At 37.1% G+C, this 25,726-nt stretch overlaps 1 protein-coding gene across 2 annotated transcripts in view; it reads left to right on the top strand.

The window, feature by feature from the left end:
* si:dkey-91m11.5 (PH_BCR_vertebrate and RhoGAP_Bcr domain-containing protein) overlaps positions 1-25,726 on the top strand; it is a 61,311-nt gene that overhangs the window by 13,288 nt on the left and 22,297 nt on the right. For both annotated transcript variants that reach the window (XM_067413586.1, XM_067413587.1), the window contains 7 exons: positions 12,654-12,832; positions 13,972-14,076; positions 14,251-14,436; positions 22,220-22,327; positions 22,424-22,484; positions 22,583-22,635; positions 23,312-23,452. In XM_067413586.1, coding sequence (XP_067269687.1) covers positions 12,654-12,832; positions 13,972-14,076; positions 14,251-14,436; positions 22,220-22,327; positions 22,424-22,484; positions 22,583-22,635; positions 23,312-23,452 — 833 coding nt within the window. The remainder of the gene's footprint in view (positions 1-12,653; positions 12,833-13,971; positions 14,077-14,250; positions 14,437-22,219; positions 22,328-22,423; positions 22,485-22,582; positions 22,636-23,311; positions 23,453-25,726) is intronic.

Here is a 25,726-nt window from a genome sequence, read left to right as displayed (position 1 = left end):
ATAAGATGTGATGTAGAGTTAAACGTTCCCAACAGTCTACGTTTGTTAGGACTACGAATATTGGAATACTATTTCAGTCTTTCTACTTTAAAAAAAAATTACATTTAATTCAATGTGTTACTGGCTGTTTCTTCCTAACTGTACTTGTGAGGGATAGAGAGAGTGTATTAATAGTATTGCAAAAAAAAAAGCCATTGCTATTTTAATTCCTTTTTTATGAATATTAGGCCCAGCTATGCTTTGCCACTCTCTAATGTCTCAAGCCAGACATTAGGGTGACACAGAATTACTAATATATTTTTATGCTAGGAAAAAGCAAACAGGATTGGGCATTGTCCTATTTTAGTACTATATTCAGTATATAAGGCATCCCATTTATCTACCAGCTGCTATTTTTGCTCAAGATTAAATCTAAACAAATCTTGTATTGACTCCTCATGTCCTAAGTGAATTGCCTTTGACGGAGGCTATTTTTTAGTTGCCTCTTGTAGCCATGCAAATGTGTCTGCGTGACTTTCTGGTAAAATCCATTTCCACTCTCACCCGCATGACCGCCCGCCTCCCCAGTGACCGTGCTGTCGAGAGCTCCATTGATTTCCTGAAGAAGCAAATCCTTTTAACACCACGCCACTTTTCTCCTTACTCTCAGAGGCATCTCCTGAAATCGATGTGTGTGTGAAGCGAAGGCCAGTAGCCCCCTCATTAACCTGTCCCGATCAGGTGCTATATGTCCGAATATAGATGACACACTCACTTTATCTGCCTTAAGTGTTTGTGCCATTAGGAAACAGCAACAAAATATTTGGATATTTAGGATATATATGAAGTAAAAGTAAAGATGAGGTCTTTTTGGATTTTGTTTCCCTTTTTCAACTTTAGTTGGTGCACTCTGCACTGTAAAAAAAATTCAGGTCTCCAATTGAACATTTACAAATGACTGATCACATCTACATTTTTCAGTTGGCCAAATTTAATTTCTGTGAATTAAATTGCATCAATTTAAAGAGACACTGTTGTTTCCACCCTTTTTTCCCCAAAACTTATTTGTTTGACTTTCCTGTTCCTTAATATTATTATAACCCCAAAGTTGAGCAGTTCCCATTTTGTCGGGACAATCTGTTGTTTGTGGATCACAACTTGTAAGTATGTCTTATAGTTGTGTCTTCTATTAAAGGTGCACTATGTAGTATTTTTGCAGTAAAATATCCAAAAACTACTTGGTCAGTGATATATATTTTGTTCAGTTGAGTACTTACAATATCCCAAATGTTTCCAACTATTTGTAAATTGTGAGAAAATTGCTATTTTAACTAAGGACCGGGACGTGTCACCATAGCGTTTAAGGGAGTCGCCTGTCAATCGCGTTATATCTGCTTTACTCTCAGTTTTATTCTGCAGAAGCGCTTGTCTCTTAGCAGTGTGAACATGTCACAGCAGCGTTGAGCAAAACGCACAGAGTAACGTCATTACATAATTTTAAACACACTTAAATGTATCTCATATGATAAACAGAGCTGATTTACCTTATAATCATGATCAGAAAAAGCTAAAGTGCGGGCGCCCGGCAACTGTGTCCCGTCCCGTCATAATAAAAGTCCCGGTGTTCGCGAGTCGTGTTTGTGTAACAATCGCTCCAGCAGCCGTGCTCAGCTCAACACTCGGTCCTGCTCTGCTTTACACTACAGTAACGTTAATAACCGCATCCATGAACATGATTTCTGCCCGAGTCCTATTTTCCACCGGCTGTGAGGTGAAGACCACATGTCCCAAGATACTGCGCTCAAACTTGGCGTCATCAAACTACACCTTTGTTTTGAATAGGTGCCCTCCAATAGATGGAAAGTTGTATAGTGCACCTTTAACAGTTCCAATTATACATTTTTTGTTGTTGCTATGATGTAAACCAAAGGGCAAAGCTTTCCCTCTACTCAACTGCTAGCAAACATTAGCATTGATGTAGTATTTACTGTAGTTTTGCAAGCTCCCGCTTTTGTAAGGCCGTTCACCGCCCCTTGGGAAAATTACCTATGGTTTTGTGAACAAATTACTGTTTGTATTACCATAGTTTTCCGACAAATATCATGATTAAAGGGTGTATAATCGTATCTAAAATGTTTAAGAAAATTATTGAGTTGAGTCTGTTTATGTTTTGATGTCAGAAATAGAGAATAACATGTTATGAGCTAATTTTTGATAGTTATCTATCTTTTGTTATACAATGACTGACAAATCCCCCCCCCCCCCAAAAAAAAAAACATTTCCCATCATCCATCTGAGAAATTATTGTTTCATTCCAGCACTATGACCATATGCTACCTTCCACCATTGTCATTCAATTCTTACAACAGTTATGAAAACAACTATGAAGCAAGTCCAGACTTTTCAATGTGTGACGTGTGGAGATGTTTACAGTTCCAGCTTACAAAGAAAGGCATGAAGGGGGCTGTTCCCAGGGGTCTATCATCATGGAATCTGACTGAGAGGTTGAAACGATCCGAATAAATGCACTGTCCTCCCACATTTACCTGGTACTGCCTTTTATATCATAATGTGAAAAATGAAGATCGAGAGTGTCCAGGAATGTAAAGGTCATATTAAAATGAATGAGCTGTCTTCATTCCTACAAGCCTTTTATTAGACCTTGTGAAATATATTAAGAAATACCTTTTTCTGTCATTGATGCCTTAATTTCCTTTGTGCCAGTTCTGTGTTTTTTGAGGGGAGGCTGGACATGTTAAAATGAAAAATGATGGTGAGCTGAGCTAGATATACTGTAGTTCCAGTAAATGTAACTAAATATGGTTGGTTCAAATATTAATAAGTAAACAAACATCTCCCTAAGCTTTGAGAAGTTGGTTTTCTACTGACTGTGGATACTGTCACTGACTATAATTGGGCATTCGTTTTTTTTTCATTCATTTGGGAACTTGTATAGGTTCCCAGTGACGTTTCTAATTCGAATCCACACTCCAGACTAGGGAAGAAGAAGAGTATATATGACATTGATATTTGACCTGCTTCCACTGTGGATACATCTTGTTCCTTTTCTATTGTTTCTTTTGTTAGATGTCAAAGTGTTTTATCAACTTCAGGCCCTAGAAATAGTAAAATTGTAAAAACTAAATTTAGACTTGAAAAGTCACAGAAACAGTACTTGATTTTATCTAGTGTTATCTTATCTGTAATGTTGCTTTGGTGTTGATGTGACGTTGTAGACGGTGTGTCATAAACAGGAAGTTGCTTTATCCAAAATAGTAACAGTTGAATGGCTGTCAGTGCACTGAAGAGCTTTTTCCTGCCAAGCTATATTTACATCGTCTCCCTTCTGAGGGGAAAACGGTCCACCGGTTTGTCTTTGAGGTGCTATGTTCCAGATAAAACAAGTGTAGTATTGACATGCTTTTAATACACATAGGCCACGTCCTTTGTTTATACATGTAAACCTGCCAAAAATTATATTTTCACACAACAGAAATGTCCTGTTGACCTTCTGCTTCCTCAAAGGAGCCATATGCACACACATAGCGGTATGTCACATGATCTTTTGATCCGTATCCATATACGTTCATCACACTGCTGACATCATAATTGATCAATATTTTTCTGTGATATTAGGGGATTTTTTTTTTTTTTTTGAAGATGTCATACCAAGATGTTTAATACTTATAAATGCTAAATTGTTTGGAGCACAGTTGAATTAATTCCATTGTATGATGAATATAAAACAGTGGGGTGTGTATATTAATTATTAACAGTTTCGAAAGCAGTTAGACAATTTGTTGAATAAAGCTCTATAATCATTTTAATTTATAATGATATCTTTTTGTATATTTCTAAATTAAAATTATTATATGCAATAAAAAAATACAATAAAATAAAAAATAAAATATAATAAAAAACTACATATATACAGGGAACTCTCTCTCTCTCTCTCTCTCGTCTATTTATTTATTTTATTTATTTATTAAATAAAAAAAGTTGTATTATTTTTTAATTATTTACTAAATAAAAAAATAATAAAAAAAATGTATTTATTAGTGCTGGGCAATCAATGAATCGCAAAATATATTTTTGTGTTTACACAATATATGTGTGTGTACTGTATAATATATATATTTGTATAATTAATGTTTTATATAAATATACATATTTTGCCTACATAACATATAGCTGAATAAAACACCAATGAAGTGGCCAAGCACAAAGAAGGCATGACAAGCATTAGACCATATATATATATATATATATATATATATATATATATATATATATATATATATATATATATATATATATATATATATATATATATATATATTAGGGCCGGGACTTTAACGCGTTAATTAAGATTAATTAACTACGGGACTTTAACGCGTTAATTAATTACGCAAAAAAAAAAAAATTAATCGCACTTATTTTTGCCCCGCGGAACGTTTTTCAATGAATGAGTTTTGACGGACCGATTATACTGGAACACCAACTAGCGCTCATGAGTCACGACAACAACCATGAAAACAACAAACCATAGTGAACATGAACGAAGAAGCTGATGAGACCGTTTTGCTTGGCCCCGTGGATGGGAAATTTAGTTTTAAAAAACGAAATGATGGAAGCGTCGACAAGAGCATGGTTGTGTGCAAGCTATACAACAGGGGTATCCAAAGTCGGTCCTGGAGGGCCACTGACCTGCAGAGTTTAGCTCCAGCTTGCCTCAATACACTGCTAAAGTTTCTAGTATGCCTAATAGGGCTTGGGCGTCATGACGTCATTACTTGGCGTGGCGGCCATGTTGATGGCATCCTTTACTACTACTCGGACTACTGTGCACTGTTTATAGACGTACTCCCTCTCAGTCGTGTGTCTTAATTTGATTATTTTGGCGTTATTTCAACTATGGTAAACCGTTGCTGCATTTTGGGGTGTAACAGCGCAACACATAATCACCATGGGAAATGTCGAAAATGAATTAACTTTCCACCGCTTTCATGCTTGGAGGCGCAACCACGGACAAGAAGTAATAACAGTACGATGTGCAAAAAGCAAGAATTGTCACACAATCAGATGTTTTTTTAGTGTTTATTTGCAAGTAGTGCAACCTGAGAACACAGAAATGTGGAATGCTTCAAGGTAAAAGGTTACAAATAAAAAATGAACACAGAAAACGGAGTGCAAGTTGTTGCACTTTATATAACGGAGTGCACTTTATATAACAATAATAAATACACTTTTTTTAAAAATAAATTATTTCAATACTATATAAGCAAATAAATAGGTATCTATAAAATAACAACAAAAGATACAGAAATGGAGGAAGTGCAAATTATAAATATAGTAAACAATAACATTGCAATAACAAATAAAAACGGAGGCAGAGCAATTTCTTATAAAATAATAATAATAATATATACGTTTCGGTTAGACTTTATTTCGATTGTCCACTTTAAACATTCTACTACCTATGTACGTTTTCAACAGCATGTCAACTAACACTAATTAGAGTATTAGTAGACTGGTAGGTTATGGTTGTGTGTTGGGGTTCGGGTTAGTAGAATAAGTTGAATTGTAGTTGCAAAGTTACTTATAGTCAGTAGAATGTCTGTTGGGGACCAACAAAATAAAGTTTTCGTCGTCGTCGGTGCTCCGCTCTTTCTTTGGAAATGCATGTGGATCCAAAACTTTAATAGTTCCGATTTTGTCTCTATAGCGGTCCCTGCCTTCCCTATTTAACGTATCCCGGTAAATTCCACATCCCTTTCAGGATTTTAACATGTTTTTTCTTTCTCCCAACTCTGCTTCTCCTCATTCGACTTGCTGTATGTTTACATTCGCGAGGCCATCAACATGGCCGCGACGTCCCAGAATGCAACGCGGTGCCCAAGCCCTATAAGACCTTAATGAGCTGGTACAGGTGTGTTTAATTGGGGTTAGAGCTAAATTCAGCAGAACAGTGGCCCTCCAGGAGCAGGATTGGACACCCCTGCTATACAACAAGGAATTTGCATGTCACCGCAGCACATCGAGCCTCAAATATCACAAATATGCTTTTGCTACACTTAATGACAAACATTGCACTGGTCTGCTGGACTGAAATAAATAAACAATATTTTGTTGATTAAGCTTATGTATTCAGTCATTATTCAATGGTATACTAAAAATACATGTGAAAAATTACTTCTCATTGTTCTCAGGTAAAATATTTATATGCGATTAAAATGTGATTAATTTCGATTAATTAATTACAAAGCCTCTAATTAATTAGATTAATTTTTTTAATCGAGTCCCGGCCCTAATATATATATATATATATATATATATATATATATATATATATAGCCTACATTTATGACAGATTGCACATGACTTACACACCATTTTAACTATAGAATTTTCGGATCATCTAATGCAGTTTTGGATAAACTTTGATCCTCGACTTAAAAAAGATAGTTATGAGCAGCTGGTTATGTTAGAGTAGATCAGTGAATCTGATCCTGAGATGGATTGTTCCTGGCCTTACACATCTGGTGCTTTCCACCCCCTTTGGGATCATTTTCAAACACACGGATTAGGATGATCTGTGTGTGGTTTTGTGAGTGTGTGTGTATGCACATAATGGTGCAAGGAAAAAGACTAAGAGTGGGGCGACTTTTTTTTTTGTTGGTATTATCACAGGGTAGAAATGCTGATCTTGCGTCATGAGAGTTTAATCTGCCTCATGTTGAACTGTGTGACGTGCTTGTATTCTCTGCCAGCAGACCGAACCAGCTGTGCTCAGTTGCCCTGTTCATTGCTAACCAAAGGGTTGTGATTTTTAAGTTCAGGAGTAAATCTTTGCCCTCTCATTTAACTTAAGGATATAAATAGAATTATATAATGGCTTTGAGTCTCTGTCATTTCATAGACAAATTCACAGTTATTAATGTTTCCTTCCAAGGAAATGTCGTTTTTTTACTACTTTGTTCTACAGAAGACCTTTTTAAGACTTCCTGATTGAATCTGTGAAGCTGTTCGACAGTGCGACATGAGAACTGTTGTAGATGGACAAGTGCAGACATGAAATGGCTCCAAGAAATTCTTCACTTTCTTTTGACTGATGAACTGTGCTTATATTGAGTTGGCAGTTGATTTAGGTTAATTAATGAATGGCTTTTTGCATAATCACATATTTGCTCCCTGGTTAGCACTGAATAGACATCAAAGTATTGTTTGTTTTATTTCCATATTATTATATTAGTCTGTCATTGACCTAATGCACAGCCATCCAAGTTTTTTTAATCAAATTTGACACATTTCCTTTATTCCATATTCATTTATTTTTTTGATCTATAAACACAAATATTACACAGGTCTTTTATTATAATCATTAGACTTTCCTCTCCGTTTAGGTATTTTAGCGCGTGTGAATGTTGTCGTGAATGTGTGTTTTTGTTGGAAAGATGACCTTGCTTCAAACGTGTGTTTCCTGTGGAAAGTTGAGTGTCATGGTCAGACATCCCTGCACACTTCCTTAATGGCTGATTCACAGTCACAGTGACCAGTGGGTCTGTTCCACACACACTAATTCCATCGGAAGATTGCTGTTTCTGGACGCCCAGTTTTAAGACAATGTGTTTTTGAGGCGATTGTTTAAACAAGGGATTCTCAACTTTGGCCTCAAAGTCAACTTTCCAAAAGAGTTTTGCTTCAACTCTACCTAAACCAATCAAGAGTTCCTTCTCAACATGCGCACTTGTCTGGACTTGTGTTCTTGTGGACTTGTAAAACATCATCAGTCTGCCTAAGTATTGTTCCAATTTGAAGTTCACATCTAGCCAAGTACAATTCAAATCCCTAGATATGATACATCAGGACATTTGTATGGATTGGCCCATATGAAACATTTTCATTTTCATAGTCCATGTGGCCTTGGTGTTAGCCACAGGAATTGTTTTGCTCGTAAGCTCAATGCTAGTTGCTAATCACATAGTAACACATGCTGCCCTTTGGCATGGCTCTTCCTTCTACGTTCTCCTACATTATCTCTCTCAGTAATCCTCTACCCCTTTTCTTCTGCTCTCTATTTGCTCAGGCTTGTCTATTATTCTCTCCTTTTAAGCAGGCTACATGCCAGGCCACTCAGCAGGGCTGCCTCCGTGTTTCCGGAGTCCTCTCTTTCCTGTTTCTCTCACAGTGAGGTGATTTAACTCCCAGTTGCTTCCAGTTTTGCCCACTCTTAATGTCGTTATGCTCCAAGTAAGTCTCTAGACTGCTGATTGAATCGCGATACGGGACACTTGTTATATTTTGGAGCTCTGACTCAAACAGCAATGCTGCTGTTGTTTCATTTTTCCATCTAAAACCCCTTTCTCTGATGTTTATTACAAAGCCAACACCCATCTTCCACAGTATTTTTGGCTTTTTATGTAAATCATTCTGTTTGTGTGTTGTAGTTGTTGTACACTGTTGTGCCTGATGGCTATGAGTGGACAGGCCTGTCCTGTAGGTGTCAGGGATTGGAAACTAGGGGCCAGATTTACTAAAGAGGGCAAATTAGCATTAGAGTGCTATTCCAAATAAGCACAGCTGGGAGTGGAAAGTTCAGTGCGTGATCTACTGCAACACGCAAATTAAGGAACACAGACGCAGCCAGATCATTTCCAGAATGACCAACAAAGTCCACCAAGAGCAGCGCAAAGTAGCGTCTCTCTGGTGTAATTTTTTGGGGGGTGGGGTTGGGGTTGTGTGAACTGTTTAACAGGATCCCAGGCATATGCTCCCACGTGAGGCTTAGGCCTATTTATCTGGGGGTTTTTTTTTGCAAAATGGTCCAAACATGCAAATTGGTTGATCACATAACCAATTGTTTAGTCGATGATTGAGGAAGGTCCATATTTTAAAGCTCCTTTTAACTTTTAATTAACTTTTAAAACAGTAATGATTTAATTGCAAGTAAGACCATTCATTGATGTACATTACCATGCTTAGGCCAACGTTAACTTTTTTCTTTCTTTTTTTAGCTATAGAATTTGATATAAAAATAGCAACACAGTTAGACACTATAGCTACAACATGCCACAGCTGTAATATAAATCTTTATTGAAAAATACAACTACCGGTAGTCAAAATAATAAATACAACAGAACATGATACATTCTAGTAAATGTGGTCATTATGAATCTGAAAAGCTTGCAGGATGATGTTTTGGCTGTTTTAGATCATGTTGACTTTTTCCATAGTGTTTTACTACATTCTCAATAGAATTCAGTTGCAGATTTGATCATCAGCGTCGCATAGGAACCGCGCTCATGCAGGTCTCTACAGTTTTGGAGCGCGCTGATGAATGCACCGACAATGATTTGTGTGCAACTCATGCAAAATGAAGCAGTTATTTTCACTGTCATTTTGTGCAGACAATTAAGCCGTTCAGTTAATACAACTCAGAACAAAGCTGTGAATACACACAATACAATTTATTATTAGTCTGCCTCTGTGTTTTGGTGTGGGGGCTCAGAGTTCCAGCAACATGTGAGAATTGCCGGTACGCAAGAAAAATTGAGGGTATGCTACTGATGAAAATAGTACCGATGCATACCGGCCCATTTCAAGCACTGACTAGTGCAAACTTTAGTAAATCCCCTTGCATGATTAATTTAAATACTCTCCTCCCATAAATGTTGCGTCAGAAATGGAAACTCCTACAAATGCATATGCAGTAAGGTCAGCCAAAAATAACCCTGTCCATGCCTTTTCAGCGCTAATTTTTCACCGTGTGTCTTTAGTAAATCCTGACAGTATATTTTTAAAGGCAAAAGAGGGTTTTCGCTGGCACAATTGTTAGTAAATCTGGCCCTAGGTAGTGTAAATTTCAAGGCCTCATCTTTTCTCCCTCTTTCCAACTGTACTCCAGCCTAACAAGCCAGACCAAACTCCCTCTGCACGCGATAGTATAGCGCTGCAACCAACCAATTGGTTGGCAAAACTCTGAACACATCTTCCCTTTTTAAGAATGACTTGAGTGCCGTTCTTTGCTCAGAGAAAAGCTCAACTCCAAGTCTTCCAGAGTTACGGTCAAAGCTCGATTCGAAAGACCGCCGTTCGCCAGTTTCTGTGTTTACTAGAAGCACACAAGCGCAACTCGGTCGTCATTATGTTAAGCCCCTCCCACCGACTCTATACACAATGTGATTGGCCTGACCAGAGTTTGGTTTTTACGGCTCATAAGGGTATCGAGAGTTGCTAGACAACATTCGCGGCAAATTAGATTTGCTGTCGCTAGGGTACACCTAGATTTCTAGGAAAAAGACTAAGATGTTACAGTCACTCTCAATGCTGAATACAGTTGTAATCAGCATTGAGAGTGACTGTCACATTGAGACTTTGCTTTATTTTAACCTTAACTGAAAAGAGTAATAACAGTGAGTGAAAAATATCAGTTCAAATTTACAATTTAACTTTAATATGAACCATATTAATATTGCATGTTAAATTTGTTTTTAATAATATTCTGCAACAGAGTTTGATTCATTAATACTTTTATTTGTCTGTGTTAATGTTAATTTTGAAATATGCAAATAAATTATATATTTGATTTAATATATATAATTTGCATTAAAGTATTATAAATTATCTCAAGTTAACAATAAACAAAAGTGTATGTATAAATTAACATTAACCAAATTCTAAAATATAAAAAAAATTGTTCATCATATTATTGAGCCTTACTTAAAGATGTTGACAAGTTAATTAATAATATAAATATAATATAATTAGCATAATACAATATAATTAATATAGTAACATTTTTAAAGGCTAAAATTTTAAATGATTGTGTTCAGTAACGGTTGTTTTGCTGTGGTATTGAAATAGTTTTTGTTGGTATTGCTTCTGGCTACTGGAGCTTTAGCATCGTGACAACTCGAGATTAAACACAGTATGTACAGAGCAAAAGCTGTGAGGGATCAATAAGAGTGGATTCCACTATCGATATCCTGTGTGTGTGTGTGTGTGTGTGTGCGCGCGTGTGTGCGCGCTCGTTTTGTGTACATCTACAGAACTCTTGACTTTGTCAGACTTTCTTATTTGAGCTGATCAGGACACCAGATAAGATGGACACATAGTCGATATGCTTACGTCTGGATGTCTCACAGGTGCTGAGGTGTTCACAGACTGCAGGAAATGAATGACTGCTTTTAGAAAACTTACTCTACAAATACAGACAGAGGGATAACTCACAATTGTCAGGACAGTCTGGAGGATTCATCATGTCTCAAGTCATTGCAGTCTATGAATCACAGCTGATGTAAATGAACCACCATATATATTTATATAACACATTATAAACACATGATATTGTAATTTTTCATGGTTATTTTTGCTCTTGTATAGAAAAGCGATTTCATTTTTGGGTGAACTGTTCCTTTAAACACAGTTGTGCTGTATGTTTAGGCAGTACGAAGTGCATTTGTTTCGTTTCAACTCAGCAGCTGCTTCTCATTTTTAAAATCTAACATGTTCAGTTTATTAAAAATGGCATCACTAATGCAGCTATTCATCCATGTAGCCCTTAATCCTCATCAATGGTAATTAAAACAAGAACAATGGTGTTGAATTATTCATTGCTATTTGAGTGATTAAGAGGTTTTCCCTCTCAATGGGGTTTTGTCAGTCTTCTCCTAAATGGACTGCATTGACTTCAGTTTCACATTTCCGACAGTGAGTTGGCGTGTTTCTAACTCGCATTTCGTCCTTTCAGTGGTAGTAAAAGGGTCTCCGTCAGGACAGAGGCATGCATGAAGTCCTCTAGTCTTTCATTGTTCATTAGTTGTGCCAGGCCTGAGGAATAACAAAGAACTGACTCGACTTGTCGCTCTTTCTCTCAGTTAGTATCAGTGGTATTCCCTGGAGGTGTGGAACAAATACTCAGTCACAGCAGCAACTAGATCTTATGAAGAAAATGTTAGCTCAATATAACTTATACTAAGGAGTCCTCTTAAACAAAGGCAATACATTCCATTTTATTACATTATTCGTTAGTAGAATAATATAAATAATAATAATGGAAAAAATAATAAATAAATATGCCTTTTTGTAAGTAAAACATCAGATTCATCTTCATATTGTCAGAGGAAAGAATTACAATTCAATCGCTGCATTTTACTACACACATTTTTAATAATTCAGTTGCAGCGTCATGCATTATTGATGAACGAGAGGCTTAATTGAGGCTGTGATTTAGAGAGATGGTGGATAATGTTTCCAAGAATAAATGTGAAATGGGTGATGAATTCCTAACGGCTTTGGTTGTCTTCGCTTGGCAGACTTTATCTGTTGCTTTCAATTATATGTCAAGGTCTTTATTGCAAAGAGGCAAAAGCTCAGGCGGTAAGACTTTTTGGCTAAGGTTTCAGTCCTCTGTGTGGATTACATTAAGAGATAAGAGATGTATGAGACGCTCTTTGCCTGGTGAAGGATGTATCGATTATTTCAGGCACTCAAAAATGCAGATAGAAAGCCTGCCTTGAGAACCCATTTTTGGTTACTTGCCATTTATTGGCAATGGATTAAATTATGTACTGATATTATATTCTTGTTGTGATTTAAAAGTGAATAAAATCATATGTTACACTTCATAGTCACGTATGGCACCCTGACCTGACCTCTCTTGTCTCTATTTGCAGACATACCCTTTAGCGGGACTCCGCCTCCGGCATACGTTTATGATGGTGATCGTGGGGAGGACCAGCGTATGCAGCCTGATGTTGCATCCTACACGGATGACTCCCTCTCCTCTCCGCGCCTTCACACAAAGGGTCGAAGCATTAGAGAGACCTCAGGGTCCCTGGAGTCCACTAAATCAGTAAGGGACATTGATATACAGAGAAACTAGCCTTTGCCTTAATGATATCATGGTGTTTAAACACCTCTCCCAATTGTTTTTGTAATTAAAAAAAGTTCAGTTGTTTTTTTCTAAGATGATTATCCTTAGTGCATGATATATTGTTACCGTAGGTTATTGGCCAATATTAGAGTTTTTTTTTAAACATTTCAATATTGGGGGATATTGTATATTTAATTATACATGCTCATTGCCCATATTTTTACATGTAGATTACTTTTGTTGCTATATAATGCGCACTTAAAATGTAATTACGCTACAATTTTTTTTAGCACTGTTAAATGGAATCTTTTATTAAATACAATTTTCATACTTTATTATAAAGCCTAAATTCACCAATAGCATTTAAAGCCACAATATGTAATTTTTTGCTACCAGAGTTTGCTTTTTCAAAACAAAGACATGGCTTGATGGCGCATTGATTTCGCAGAGCTTTTAAATAATGCCGCAGACGACCACTTCCAACCTTTTTCCGCTCATGCGCATGTGGTACCACAGCGATGTTTTATTATAATAGATGCATTCCATTGTTTCTACGTCGATTTCTACGATTGATAGGTGACGCACGGATACGGTCTGTTTCCTGGTTAAAATGTATAACTAGTCCACAAATATATAACATTGTTCTAGTGGTATTTGAATATTTAATCCAAAAATCTTACATATTGTGCCTTTAAAACAATTGATTTTAGTTTTTTTAGACAAAACACTAAAAGTTTACATTTTAATATCATCCATTTATCAATTGTTAACAAAAACATGAAAATAATTTTCTGCCTTAATTTTTATATTGGTTATTTTAGGGACTTTTAACATTTGTGGTTATGCAAATATGTTTATGCGCTAAATTTTTGAACTCTGCATATTTATCTTTATTCTTTGGGATGTTTCATATCAGTATATGGGGTTTTGGGACTGTTGACTGCTGTAAATCAGTATGGGATTGGATTTCGTTTTGTTTTTGTTTTTTGTATGAGGATTACCCTGCAAAGGAATCCCTAGGGCCTTTAGACTGGAATGTGTGTTTTTGGCTGAACCCAAAATGGTTTTGAAATGGGCACTTTCTTCATTCTTTCCACTCTCACCCTGGACATTCTCAGTCTGAGCTAGATGTCGAAAAAGGGTTGGAGATGAGGAAATGGGTTTTATCAGGGATTCTGGCCAGTGAGGAGGCCTATCTCAGCCACTTGGAGGCGCTTTTACTGGTGAGTAATACAATCTTTTTAGGACTGATTTACTGTATGCTTACTCACTAAAGAGGGTCAAAGATCACTGTTATAGTGGTGCTGAGCTTTGCACATTGCATTTCACCCAGATGGTTACAAATGGGAGTTCATGGACCCCCTTTTGACCCTGTTTTTTTTTTTTTTGCATCACAGCCTATGAAGCCCCTGAAGGCTGCTGCCACCACTTCGCAGCCCATGTTAACCCTCCAACAGATAGAAACCATTTTCTTCAAAGTGCCTGAACTCCATGAGATCCATAAAGACTTTTATGATGCCCTGTTACCCAGAGTGCAACAGTGGAGCCACCATCAATGTGTGGGTGACCTCTTCCAGAAACTGGTGAGCAGTGCTTTATTATATTATTTCATATAAAACATACGGCATTCATGCTGGATCTTTTGGTTTGCATTCACTTAGTTCAAAACAAAAAGTAAAAAAAATGAGTTTTAGAATATTAAAGAGTATTAAAATTAGAAATGCCATTCATTTTAAATTAAGGCATTTGATTATGCAACAATTCTGCATTTTACATATATATATATATATATATATATTCACAGATCAAATCTTGCACCTCCCGATCTGCTCTCTTGCAAAATCGGGCTCGCCCCGATCATATCAAACATATAATATATGTATGTTCTCCCACTTGGAAATCATGGGGGGGTCTGAAATTGTCATCGTAGGTGCATGTCCACTGTGAGAGAAACAGTGGACATGCTGTGAGAGACAAAAAAAAAAAAATCCAGAAATCACAGTGTATGATTTTTTAACTCTTTATTTGTATGATACAGCTGCAAATAAGTATTTGAACACCTGAGAAAATCAATGTTAATATTTGGTACAGTAGCCTTTGTTTGCAACAGAGGTCAAATGTTTCCTGTAGTTTTTCACCAGGTTTGCACACACTGCAGGAGGGATTTTGGCCCACTCCTCCACACAGATCTTCTCTAGATCAGTCAGGTTTCTGGCCTGTCGCTGAGAAACACAGAGTTTGAGCTCCCTCCAAAGATTCTCTATTGGGTTTAGGTCTGGAGACTGGCTCTTCAGAACCTTGAAATGCTTCTTACAGAGCCACTCTTGGTTATCCTGGCTGTGTGCTTTGGTTCATTGTCATGTTGGAAGACCCACCCTCGACCCATCTTCAATGCTCTAACTGAGGGAAGGAGCTTGTTCCCCAAAATCTCACAATACATGGCCCCGGTCATCCTCTCCTTAATACAGTGCAGTTGCCCTGTCCCATGTGCAGAAAAACACCCCCAAAGCATGATGCTACCATCCCCATGCTTCACAGTAGGGATGGTGTTCTTGGGATGGTACTCATCATTCTTCTTCCTCCAAACACGTTTAGTGGAATTATGACCAAAAAGTTCTATTTTGGTCTCATCTGACCACATGACTTTCTCCCATGACTCCTCTGGATCATCCAAATCGTCATTGGCAAACTTAAAGGGTTACTTCACTGCTTTTTCATATTAAACTATGTTATTCCCTTAACTAAAACGAGTTGATGCATACCTCTCTCGTCTCAGTGCGTGCACTTAATCTCTCTGACGCGCAGTGATGATCTGACAGCATTTACAAAAGTTTAGAAGTACCAAACACCTCCATCTTTTCCCTATTTAAATACAGTTACACGAGTAGTCGAACGATCAAGTATGGTGACAAAATAAAACAATGTACTTCTCTAATTGGATTAAAAAGGAGAACTATAATGTATGGCGGATTAGCACTTCTGAGAGTACTTCGGCTCGGCGCAGTAAAAAGTCCCGGCCGAAACATCTTTCCTCACACCTCCCCCTCACTCTCTCATTTCTGTCAATAGGGAGATGTGAGGGAAGATGTTTCGGCCGGGACTTTTTACTGCGCCGAGCCGAAGTACTCTCAGAAGTGCTATTCCGCCATACATTATAGTTCTCCTTTTTAATCCGATTAGAAACGCGCCACGGTTTATTTTGTCACCATACTTGATCGTTCAACTACTCGTGTAACTGTATTTAAATAGGGGAAACGTGGAGGTGTTTGGTACTTCTAACTTGATCTCTGTTTGGTTCCATAGTGAATGAACTGGGCTTAGTGAGCTAAGCTAAATGCTATCAGATCATCACCGCACGTCAGAGAGATTAAGTGCACGCACTGAGACGAGAGAGGTATGTATCAACTTGTTTAAGTTAAGGGAATAACATAGTTTAATATGAAAAGGCAGTGAAGTATCCCTTTAAGACGGGCCTGGACATGTGCTGGTTTAAGCAGGGGAACCTTCCGTGCCATGTATGATTTCTAACCATGACGTCTTAGTGTATTACCAACAGTAACCTTGGAAATGGTAGTCCCAGCTCTTTTCAGGTCATTGACCAGCTCCTCCCGTGTAGTTCTGGGCTGATTTCTCACTTTTCTTAGGATCATTGAGACCCCACAAGGTGAGATCTTTCATGGAGCCCCAGTCCGAGGGAGATTGACAGTCATGTATAGCTTCTTCCATTTTCTAATGATTGCTCCAACAATGGACCTTTTTTCACCAAGCTGCTTGGCAATTTACCTGTAACCCTTTCCAGCCTTGTGGAGGTGTACAATTTTGTCTTTGGACAACTCTTTGGTCTTGGCCATGTTAGTAGTTGGATTATTACTGATTGTATGGGGTGGACAGGTGTCTTTATGCAGCCACCAACCTCAAACAGGTTAATCTAATTTAGGATAATAAATGGAGTAGAGGTGGACATTTTAAAGGTTTTTGAGGGTCAGAATTCTAGCTGATAGACAGGTGTTCAAATACTTATTTGCAGCTGTATCATACAAATAAATAGTTAAAAAATAATAATATATTGTGATTTCCGGATTTTTTTTTTTTAGATTATGTCTCTCACAGTGGATATGCACCTACGATGACAATTTCAGACCCCTCCATGATTTCCAAGTGGGAGAACTTGCAAAATAGCAGGGTGTTCAAACACTTATTTTCCTCACTGTATATGCATGTATGTATATAGTAATAAACCAGTAATAATTATATAATGTAATAACTGATAATTATATTACAATTCTGTAGTATTTTCTCTAAATAAATAAAACACTAAAACCTAAAATCAGTGTAATTTAGGCATCACAACATTGTACAGTATGAAAACGTGCATATGAAAATTGTAATTTATTGAGTTAGTCTTTAGTACAGCTGCTAAAGTTTATATTTAACAATGTTCCTAAATTTTTGTGTGTTATTTAAGATTAACATGTTAGTGAACATTAGATCAGTAAACCCATTTGATACCAATAAACTGTTTTATTTTTAGAATTTGAAAGTGAATTTTGCATTAATTTGAGTTTCCACTAAAAATAAAAACTCTTATATTATATAAAATTGTATCATAAGATTTTGGTCATACTGCCCACCATACACTGCAAAAAATGCTTTTCTTACTTTTTTTTTCTTTAATTCTTACATAAAGAAATATTTACTTGAGAAGTAAAAATTATTGTCTTGTTTTGGTAAAAATAACTCAAATTTAAGAGAGTTTTTGCTTAAAATAAGCTTAATAATCTGCCAGTAGGGTAAGCAAAATAATCTTGTTGTAAGTTATTTTTTCCCAAAACAAGACAATTACTTTTGCTTGTCTAGTAAATACTTCTTGTTGTAAGAATTTTATATGTTTGGACTAGAAAAAAGAAAAAAATACTAAGTTAGAAATATTTTTTTTTGCAGTGTATGCTGTATTATTGAAATCACTGGTTCATAATGCAGTATCATCTAATAATATGCCAGTGTTATTGTTACTCATTATAACAACTGAATTGTGGCGCAACTTGATGCCACATACACGCGTCTAAATTAGGTAATCCATACATGATGTTTCTGTCAGACCACCCTAGAGAGATCTTTTGAGACGGTTTATAAACGCAGTCATCATCAAAGCATGTCTCTCTGGTCCTCCCTAAGGAAAATTTCCTTTGATAACTGGTTTAGCGAGCTTCACGAGCAACAGCCACATCATTCCACTCGGCACAATTAGCTGTGGAAACTGAAACTTTACCCCCATCTTTATAGGCGCCCGCAGGACTTAACGTTCGTGCAGATGAAAGCTTTTCTGAGCCACATGACTGCATGTAAAGCAGCTAGGGGGCCTTGCTCTTAGATCGGTGGAGCTGCGGTCAAAAATGCTTGGGTTGAAAGGTATTAGGGTGTTGTAGCCGGGGGTTCAGATCTCACAACAAACTAGAACGTTTCTTTGCACAGGGGTTTTAAAGGGGTTTTGACATTTTTGCCTTCTTTGAGGTTCAGTTGTAATGTTAATAAAGTTTTTTGCACAAAACAACTAATCAGAAACTGAACATGCGTCTGTATACTGTATCAAGTGTAGACAGCGTCACTCATTTATAATGGGTTCTTACTTTCGTAGTGACACCTAGGCAAATGTCAGCCATTGAGTGATGATGTATAAGGCTTGTGACACACTGCAAGCATGGCGTGAGCGTCTCGGCTGCGTAACGTGTCCGTTTTTATTTCGGCTCCCATGTTAACAGGTTAGAGCTTGCACACTGCCTGCGTGACATGGGCCGAAAACGTGTGCATTTGTGTCAAATGATAGAAATAGAACCGACGCCTTTTTTTCATGTGACACGCAAGCATTTTGGAAGCGTTTACAGGCAAAATTGAATTGGAAAAGATGTTTATATGTAATTTTGACATGAATACATATTAATAAATGACATTTTGATGTTTGAAAGTCTCTAGGTTAACATAAATGCAGATATTGCATTTATCTTTTAACATAAATCTCTTCTTTGAAATTTAAAGGCATTGGGGTTGAAGAAGTGTGGCCGAAAACTGAATTCATTTGGCTTTTATTTTGATTGTTAATCCCACAGGGATTATATTGTTAGTTGCAAATACCTGTGGATATTATTTGGGGCATTAGTGACGTGTAGAGCTGAGCATTTTTGTAGCCTGTTCCTTTATCTTTGTGCATTTAGATATGTTTGCATAGTGGTGCCTTTCTACAGAACCTGGGGGAATATGCCATGTTCCTTACTTTGTGTGTGTGTGTGTGTGTGTGTGTGTGTGTGTCTGTGTGTGTGTGTGTGTGTGTATTTGAAATGACATACTTCTCTTCCAGGGTGTGTGTGTTTTGCGCAGAGAGGGGTAAATAAACAGGAAATCCCACAGGGAGACATTGTCAGAGTTTTTAGTGGACAGCGAGTCCAGTGTCTGCTCTGTTTCCCAGAAAGCATGATGTCATAGTGCAGGAGTGCATGTGTCTGCCCTGAAAAACCCACTCACTGCTGGGCATTCCCTTGCCCTCTCTCACTCTCTCTCTCGCTTTCTCTCTCTATGAACCACTAACTCTGACGGCATGGGATTTACTTACCCCTGACTCCTTAGACAAGTTTAGTCCAAAAATGGGCTCATATGTTGCTTTCATACAGTAATGGATTGCTTCAGGACAGTGTTTCCTATATAGAATTCATCCTCCCTTTACTACATTTATATACTTATACTAACAACTTGCAGTAAGTGAGTAAGATGTTGATACATTAACCGCTCTGTTCAATGAAGGATTTGTTAGACTGCTTAAAAGTCTTTTCAAACAATTCATAAATAAAAACAGCTTGTTAGAGTCTTTATCTTTTGTGAATTGGAATGTAAGGCCCAACCAAACATCCCAATAAGATAAGCGGGTGAAGGTTTCTGCGCGTTCTGTCTTTTCAGCGTAGCAAAGTAATTTAATTCCAATTTACTTTTAACTGACTCCATTTTATCATGGCTTCAAATTTAGGTTAGAATGCAGATTGGTTATTTTGTCATTTGTATAATAGTTTAACTATGCATTTGATTATTCTGTTTAACTCTTCATTGGAATTACGATCTCTTTATTACAAACTCATCAGTCTTGGTCATTAGACAGAGGCAATTGACTAATATTCTAGATGGCCGTACTCCACTTTGCTCATTCTAGAATATTTGATTTAGTCCCCATGGATCTGAACATACTTAATTAAGGCAAGACTATATCTAACCAGAGGACTTGCCATAGAACCAAGCTGACCAACTTAACTTCCTCTAATGGTAAATTTTGCATAATCATGCAGTGGTTTCCCACATATACAAAGTTAGAATAATTTTACAATAATCAGATTGTTGAGTTGAGTCAACAGTTGAGTGTGCCCTATTTAGATTTACCTTACAACACTGTTGTTCTTAACCCATTAGGGCTATTAGCCTCTCTAGCCTCTCCCTATTAGCACCCCTATAACTAATGCCAATGTGTTAGTCTTGACTTAATGTGATCTGCTACAGTTAATCTGTCCAAAGTCAGAATAAATCAAATATAACAATTTATAATTAGTCAGGTAAATTTGTCATGCCAGTTACATAATCAATTCAAAGATAATCAATACATAACATCAAATGCTCTGAAGTAAAGAGTAAAAGATGCATTCCTGACATCTGAAAATTACATAACGCTAGAAGACACCCAGCGTTACGGGCTGAACCTGAGTACAGGATCGTGAGAGAGTTCAGATGTTAATTTCCTTTGTTTTCTCAGAGAGTCACTCTCTCTTCCAGTTTTCCAGTTTCTCCAGTCTTACAGGAATACACTGGTCAGGGGCGAAGCTGTCACTGGTCAAGGTTTTTTTTGCCTCACTAAAATGAACTGGCTCAGAGTCATTTGTTGGGGTACACTGGTCATGCTCATCATGCTGTACGTTTTTGACTCACTAAAATGAACCGGTTCATAAGAGTCATTTGATAATGAATCAAGTTCTATACTAAATCTTGCACTGGTCAAGATGTAAGTTTTGGACTCACCAAAATGAACTGTCTCATGAGAGTCATTTGTTTGTGATTCAGGATACACTGGTCAGGGTGTACGTTTTTGACTCAATAAAATTGACTGTCTCATAAGAGTCATTTGTTTGTGAATCAAGATATACCCGACATGCTGTAAGTTTCAGACTAACTAAAATGAACCGGCCCAGAAGATTTATTTGTTTGTGAGTCAAGATATACTGTACATGCTGTAAGTATTTGAGTTATTAAAATGAACTGGCCCACGAGAGTCATTTGTTCATGAATAGGGATACACTGGTCAAGCTGTACGTTTTTGACTCACTAAAATGAACCGGCTCATATTTGTTTGTGAACTGGTAAACACGGGTAGTGTTGTATGTTTGTTTTTGCATGCACCCCGCAATGACAACTCAATCAAAATACATTTTCTGACATTATTTCTTGGTATTACCTAATTTAAAGTGTTTATCACATTCAAAAACGAACTGAGATCTCGCATTCACAGCTCAAATAAAATATAACACTTTTTGCCACGGCGCTTAAGATGTCTCCTCAGAACACTCGAGGAGAGTCTTTAGAAAATGCCTCTTTTCATTTGAATGGTTCTTTTCACTCTTTTAATGAGTATTCATCTTTTATCAGTGAGCGGAGTTAACAGCACGATGTAATCCGTCTTTTTTCTGATCTCTGGGTAATGATGCTCATATTCTGGATCGCTCACAAGTTTCCCCAGTTGCAGTATAATGGCTGTGCTGAAGGAAGTGCTTAACCTCTCGGTCTCATGACAAGCCCCATCACAAGTTCTTCTCTTATTTACCCCAGTGTTGGCAGAACTCGAGACGTTGCCATGGAAAATGTGTCCATTTCACAGTTGTTGTCTTTGGAATGGTGTTTTTTCTTCATGACACAAATGCTCATTCACCACAACATTTTGGCTTTGTTTGGCCCAAGTCGCTTCTTCTTTGTTCCAGTATGCCTTCACTCTGTTAATATGGTCTTTTTAGACACTCTCTGGAAAAAAAGTTCGCTTTTTACATAATACTTTTCAACTTGTAATAATTATTTTCTTTTTATAGTTCAACTAATTACATCATAATGTCTCTGTTGTGTTGAATGCTGTTGTCTTTATGCTGGGTCAGTATTTGCTTGTTTTAAATATCCGAAGCATGTCAACCATGCCAAAATACCAGGCCACATAAAAATGCCTGCTCTACCTTAGTAAGCAGAATTAAGCTGATGTAACATGCATGAGTAATCTGCCTCTAGCACTGACTTTTATCTTTAAACCACCTTCTTTTTCACTCTCACTCTCTCCTCTCGTTTTATCTTCCTACACAGGCCAGCCAGCTCGGCGTGTACAGGGCTTTTGTGGACAACTATAAGGTTGCCGTGGAAACTGCCGAAAAGTGTTGTCAAGCCAATTCTCAGTTTGCAGAGATTTCAGAGGTCAGTTTTAAGGGCTCTTACATTATACTGTCAAAACGAGCTGATATCTTTGCCTCTTCGTGTGTCTTATGTATTTGTTTCCCTTTTTACCTTCAGAATCTGAAAGTCAAGAGTGCTAAAGAGGGTAAAGATCAGAATGCCAAAAACTCTTTGGAAAGTAAGAGATCATGATTCATTCACTAGTTCTTCCACATTTACTCTCTTTTTTTTCACTACTTAGTATTCTGATCACTTCTTTGCCGTTCTCATTCTCAGCCCTGCTGTATAAACCGGTGGATCGCGTCACTCGCAGCACCCTGGTTCTCCATGTGAGTGAAACTGAAAGAGCATACACAAAATCATGAGGTTTTTTTTTAGAAAACATTTAGGGTTTAGTGGCGCAACATGTTTTATTTGGAAGTGCGTGGGCTGTATTGATTTCAGACATTTAATCAATTGAGTGTTTTGCACTATTAGGCTCTGTTTTACCTGGTATTAAGATGCATTTTGGTCGATCGGATCACAGGTAGACAAGAGAGACACATTCTCGTTTACGCCTGATGGTGGTTAAATGTGTTTTCTGGAAGTGGTGAACAAGCTCAAAAGGTTTTAGACGCTGTTTACACCTGTTTTTCATATTTCACCTTTATTTAATCAAGTCACCTTTATTTATATAGCACTTTTTACAATACAAATGAACAGGATAACAGGAAAATAATGCTTTTGGCTGCACAGCAGCTCTAGAAGAAAATGGTGTCATTGTCCAGCTTAAGTAAGTTCAGTGTTGATGAATTCCTGTTGTAAAAGTCAATAGTTATTAAATTCATTTATCTATACAGCAGTTAAGTCATCGTCCAGCTCCATTCAGTTCTCATACAATGGTGCCAATGCAGGCAGACCAGTAATATAGTATTTAACATCGTCCACTTGTGATCCGATCGATCAAAATGCATCTTCATACCAGGAGTAAACGGCCCTTACATTAGTCTGTTTCTTTCAATTTAGGACCTGTTGAAGCACACCCCATCCAGTCATCCAGATCGCCCACTCCTTCAGGACGCCCTCCGCATTTCCCAGAACTTCCTGTCCAGCATTAATGAGGAGATCACACCCCGTCGTCAGTCTATGACAGTGAAGAAAGGAGAGGTCAGTGCTGCCCAACTATAATATATTACTAGTCAGTGACGTGACTTTTTTTTGTTGTCTGCATCTATCAATTTATTCAAAAATGCATAAATGCAGTGAAAACATATTTATGACATGAATACACTTCTTTGTGTCATAAATATCGGGGGTGTTAATACAATAAGTAGCATTAATTAAATAATATTTAATTTATTTAATTTATTAAATTAATTAATATTTGAAAAGTCATGTGGTGTGACCAACAAAAAATGATATCATATGAGGACCCTAATGACTGTGTCAAGGTCCTTAAGTCTGATAAAATGTATAAGATAAATATAAGATAAAAAGATCAAACCAGGCCTTTAAGTCCTTTTTTTGACAATGCAAAGTTTGAAAAATCATATAGTGCAACTCCTCAAAAACTGCATCAGTATGATATTTGTAAAAAATATTTTTACCTTGGAAAATGTATTTGAAAGATGTGTACACTCGTGTCCAAGGTGACAAGGACAGAAAGAAAAATATTGCTGTTACTCTCTTGTAGTGTAATTCTTAGGAATACTATCACAAGTGTACAAATATTCATTATTAAACTCCGGTTGCATAACGCTACATGGGTCCCGTCAACAATATAATCAACTCCCGCCATCCTGTTCCCCTTCCTCATTTATCAAAGGTATTTTTTGCAAAACGAGAAGTGTCTCAACACCCTTCCCAACTTCAGAATGAACACAAACACACACTCTTCCATGCTGTCCTGACCCCTCTGAACTGTGAGTCAGTTGACTTTGTACTAGACTTCCTCGCAGTTTACTGGAAAACTGTGTGGGAAGTCACTCTCTGATTGTAGGCTTGGTGGACATGCCAGGCATTTTTATTACAGAAAATACAGAGATTAAATTCAAAGATAGAGATCATTTATTATTTGAATGATTAAAGAATGTCTGACAGAGAAGCTGGAGAACATTACAGCTCAATTAATCCTTCTTCCAGTAAAGATTTGTACTAAAATCAAGAAATGTTTATCACTTTGCAAGACAATTATAATACAAACACCATTATACAATCATACAAGAAAGCATTCATCATAAACTATTCTTTCTCAACATTAATCATTACTGTGACTCATCACCAGAGACTTAAAATATCTTCTATCTCCAGTGGGATCCAGCTAACATTTTTGTATTGAAGGAATATAACTTTCAAGTTTAAACAATGACTCAAATGCACAAAATTGCCAGAAAAGTAGCTTATATCTTTTGTGCACTATATTCCAAGTCTGATTTAACTGATTTTATGTAAAACATCACCAAAAACATACGATACATATGTTCTGATAATGCTTTCTCAGAAAGAAAATATTGCATTTTCCAGCATTATCATTTCTTTATGACAGGACATCTTGGTCCATGTCCCATGTAATTATTGTCTGTGAGATGGATTTCCAGTTCATGGCCATGTGTTGCTTCTCATCTTAGGCTGTTTTAGCAGATGTCTCTGAATGCGTCCAACGTCAATACTGTACCCATATATCATGTGGGCCAGATCCTGATGGAAAAAATGCAGGTTTACACAGAAGGGATAAACACACACACGATGTAGCCAGGGTCACAGATCAGAGCCGATGTTTTGAATGCACACACACACACACACACACACGCACGCACACACACACGTCTGGTTCGCTATCTTTGTGGGGACTCTCCATAGACGTAATGGTTTTTGATACTGTACAAGCAGTATATTCTATCCCCTTACACTAATCCTACCACTAAATCTAACCATCACACAAAACGTATGCATTTTTACATTAAAAATTTTTAATTAAATAATTCTATATGATTTATAAAGTTGTTTCCTCTTGGGAACCTAAATTTAGGTCCCCCCCGGTGACACAAGTCCCCATGAGTCACTCTGCATTCAAGTTGTTCAAGTCTCCACCAGAATATAAAAACATGAAACACATGTTTTCAGACACACACACACACACACACACACACACACACACACACAGACGTTTAGGCCATGAAAGGAACAGATGTCTTTCACATATGTCACACACCCTTCAATTACGGAGGATTCGGTCACTCAAGAGTGCAAATGCAGGTCTAGTTATAAAGAATGACCTGAGAAGGACATCTTTGGGAATTTTTTCAACTATTTTAAGGACAAAATTGGCTACTTATGATTTTGTTGTTCTTGTTAGTATATATTGTAGTTCACTTCATTGAATTGTAGTTCACTTCATTTTTTTCCTCTAATGCAATTTACAGGTAGGTATTTACCATCATA

The sequence above is a fragment of the Pseudorasbora parva genome, chromosome 13 (assembly GCF_024679245.1).
Source record: "Pseudorasbora parva isolate DD20220531a chromosome 13, ASM2467924v1, whole genome shotgun sequence".
Lineage (NCBI taxonomy): Eukaryota > Metazoa > Chordata > Actinopteri > Cypriniformes > Gobionidae > Pseudorasbora > Pseudorasbora parva.
This window is presented reverse-complemented; position numbering and strand designations above follow the sequence as displayed.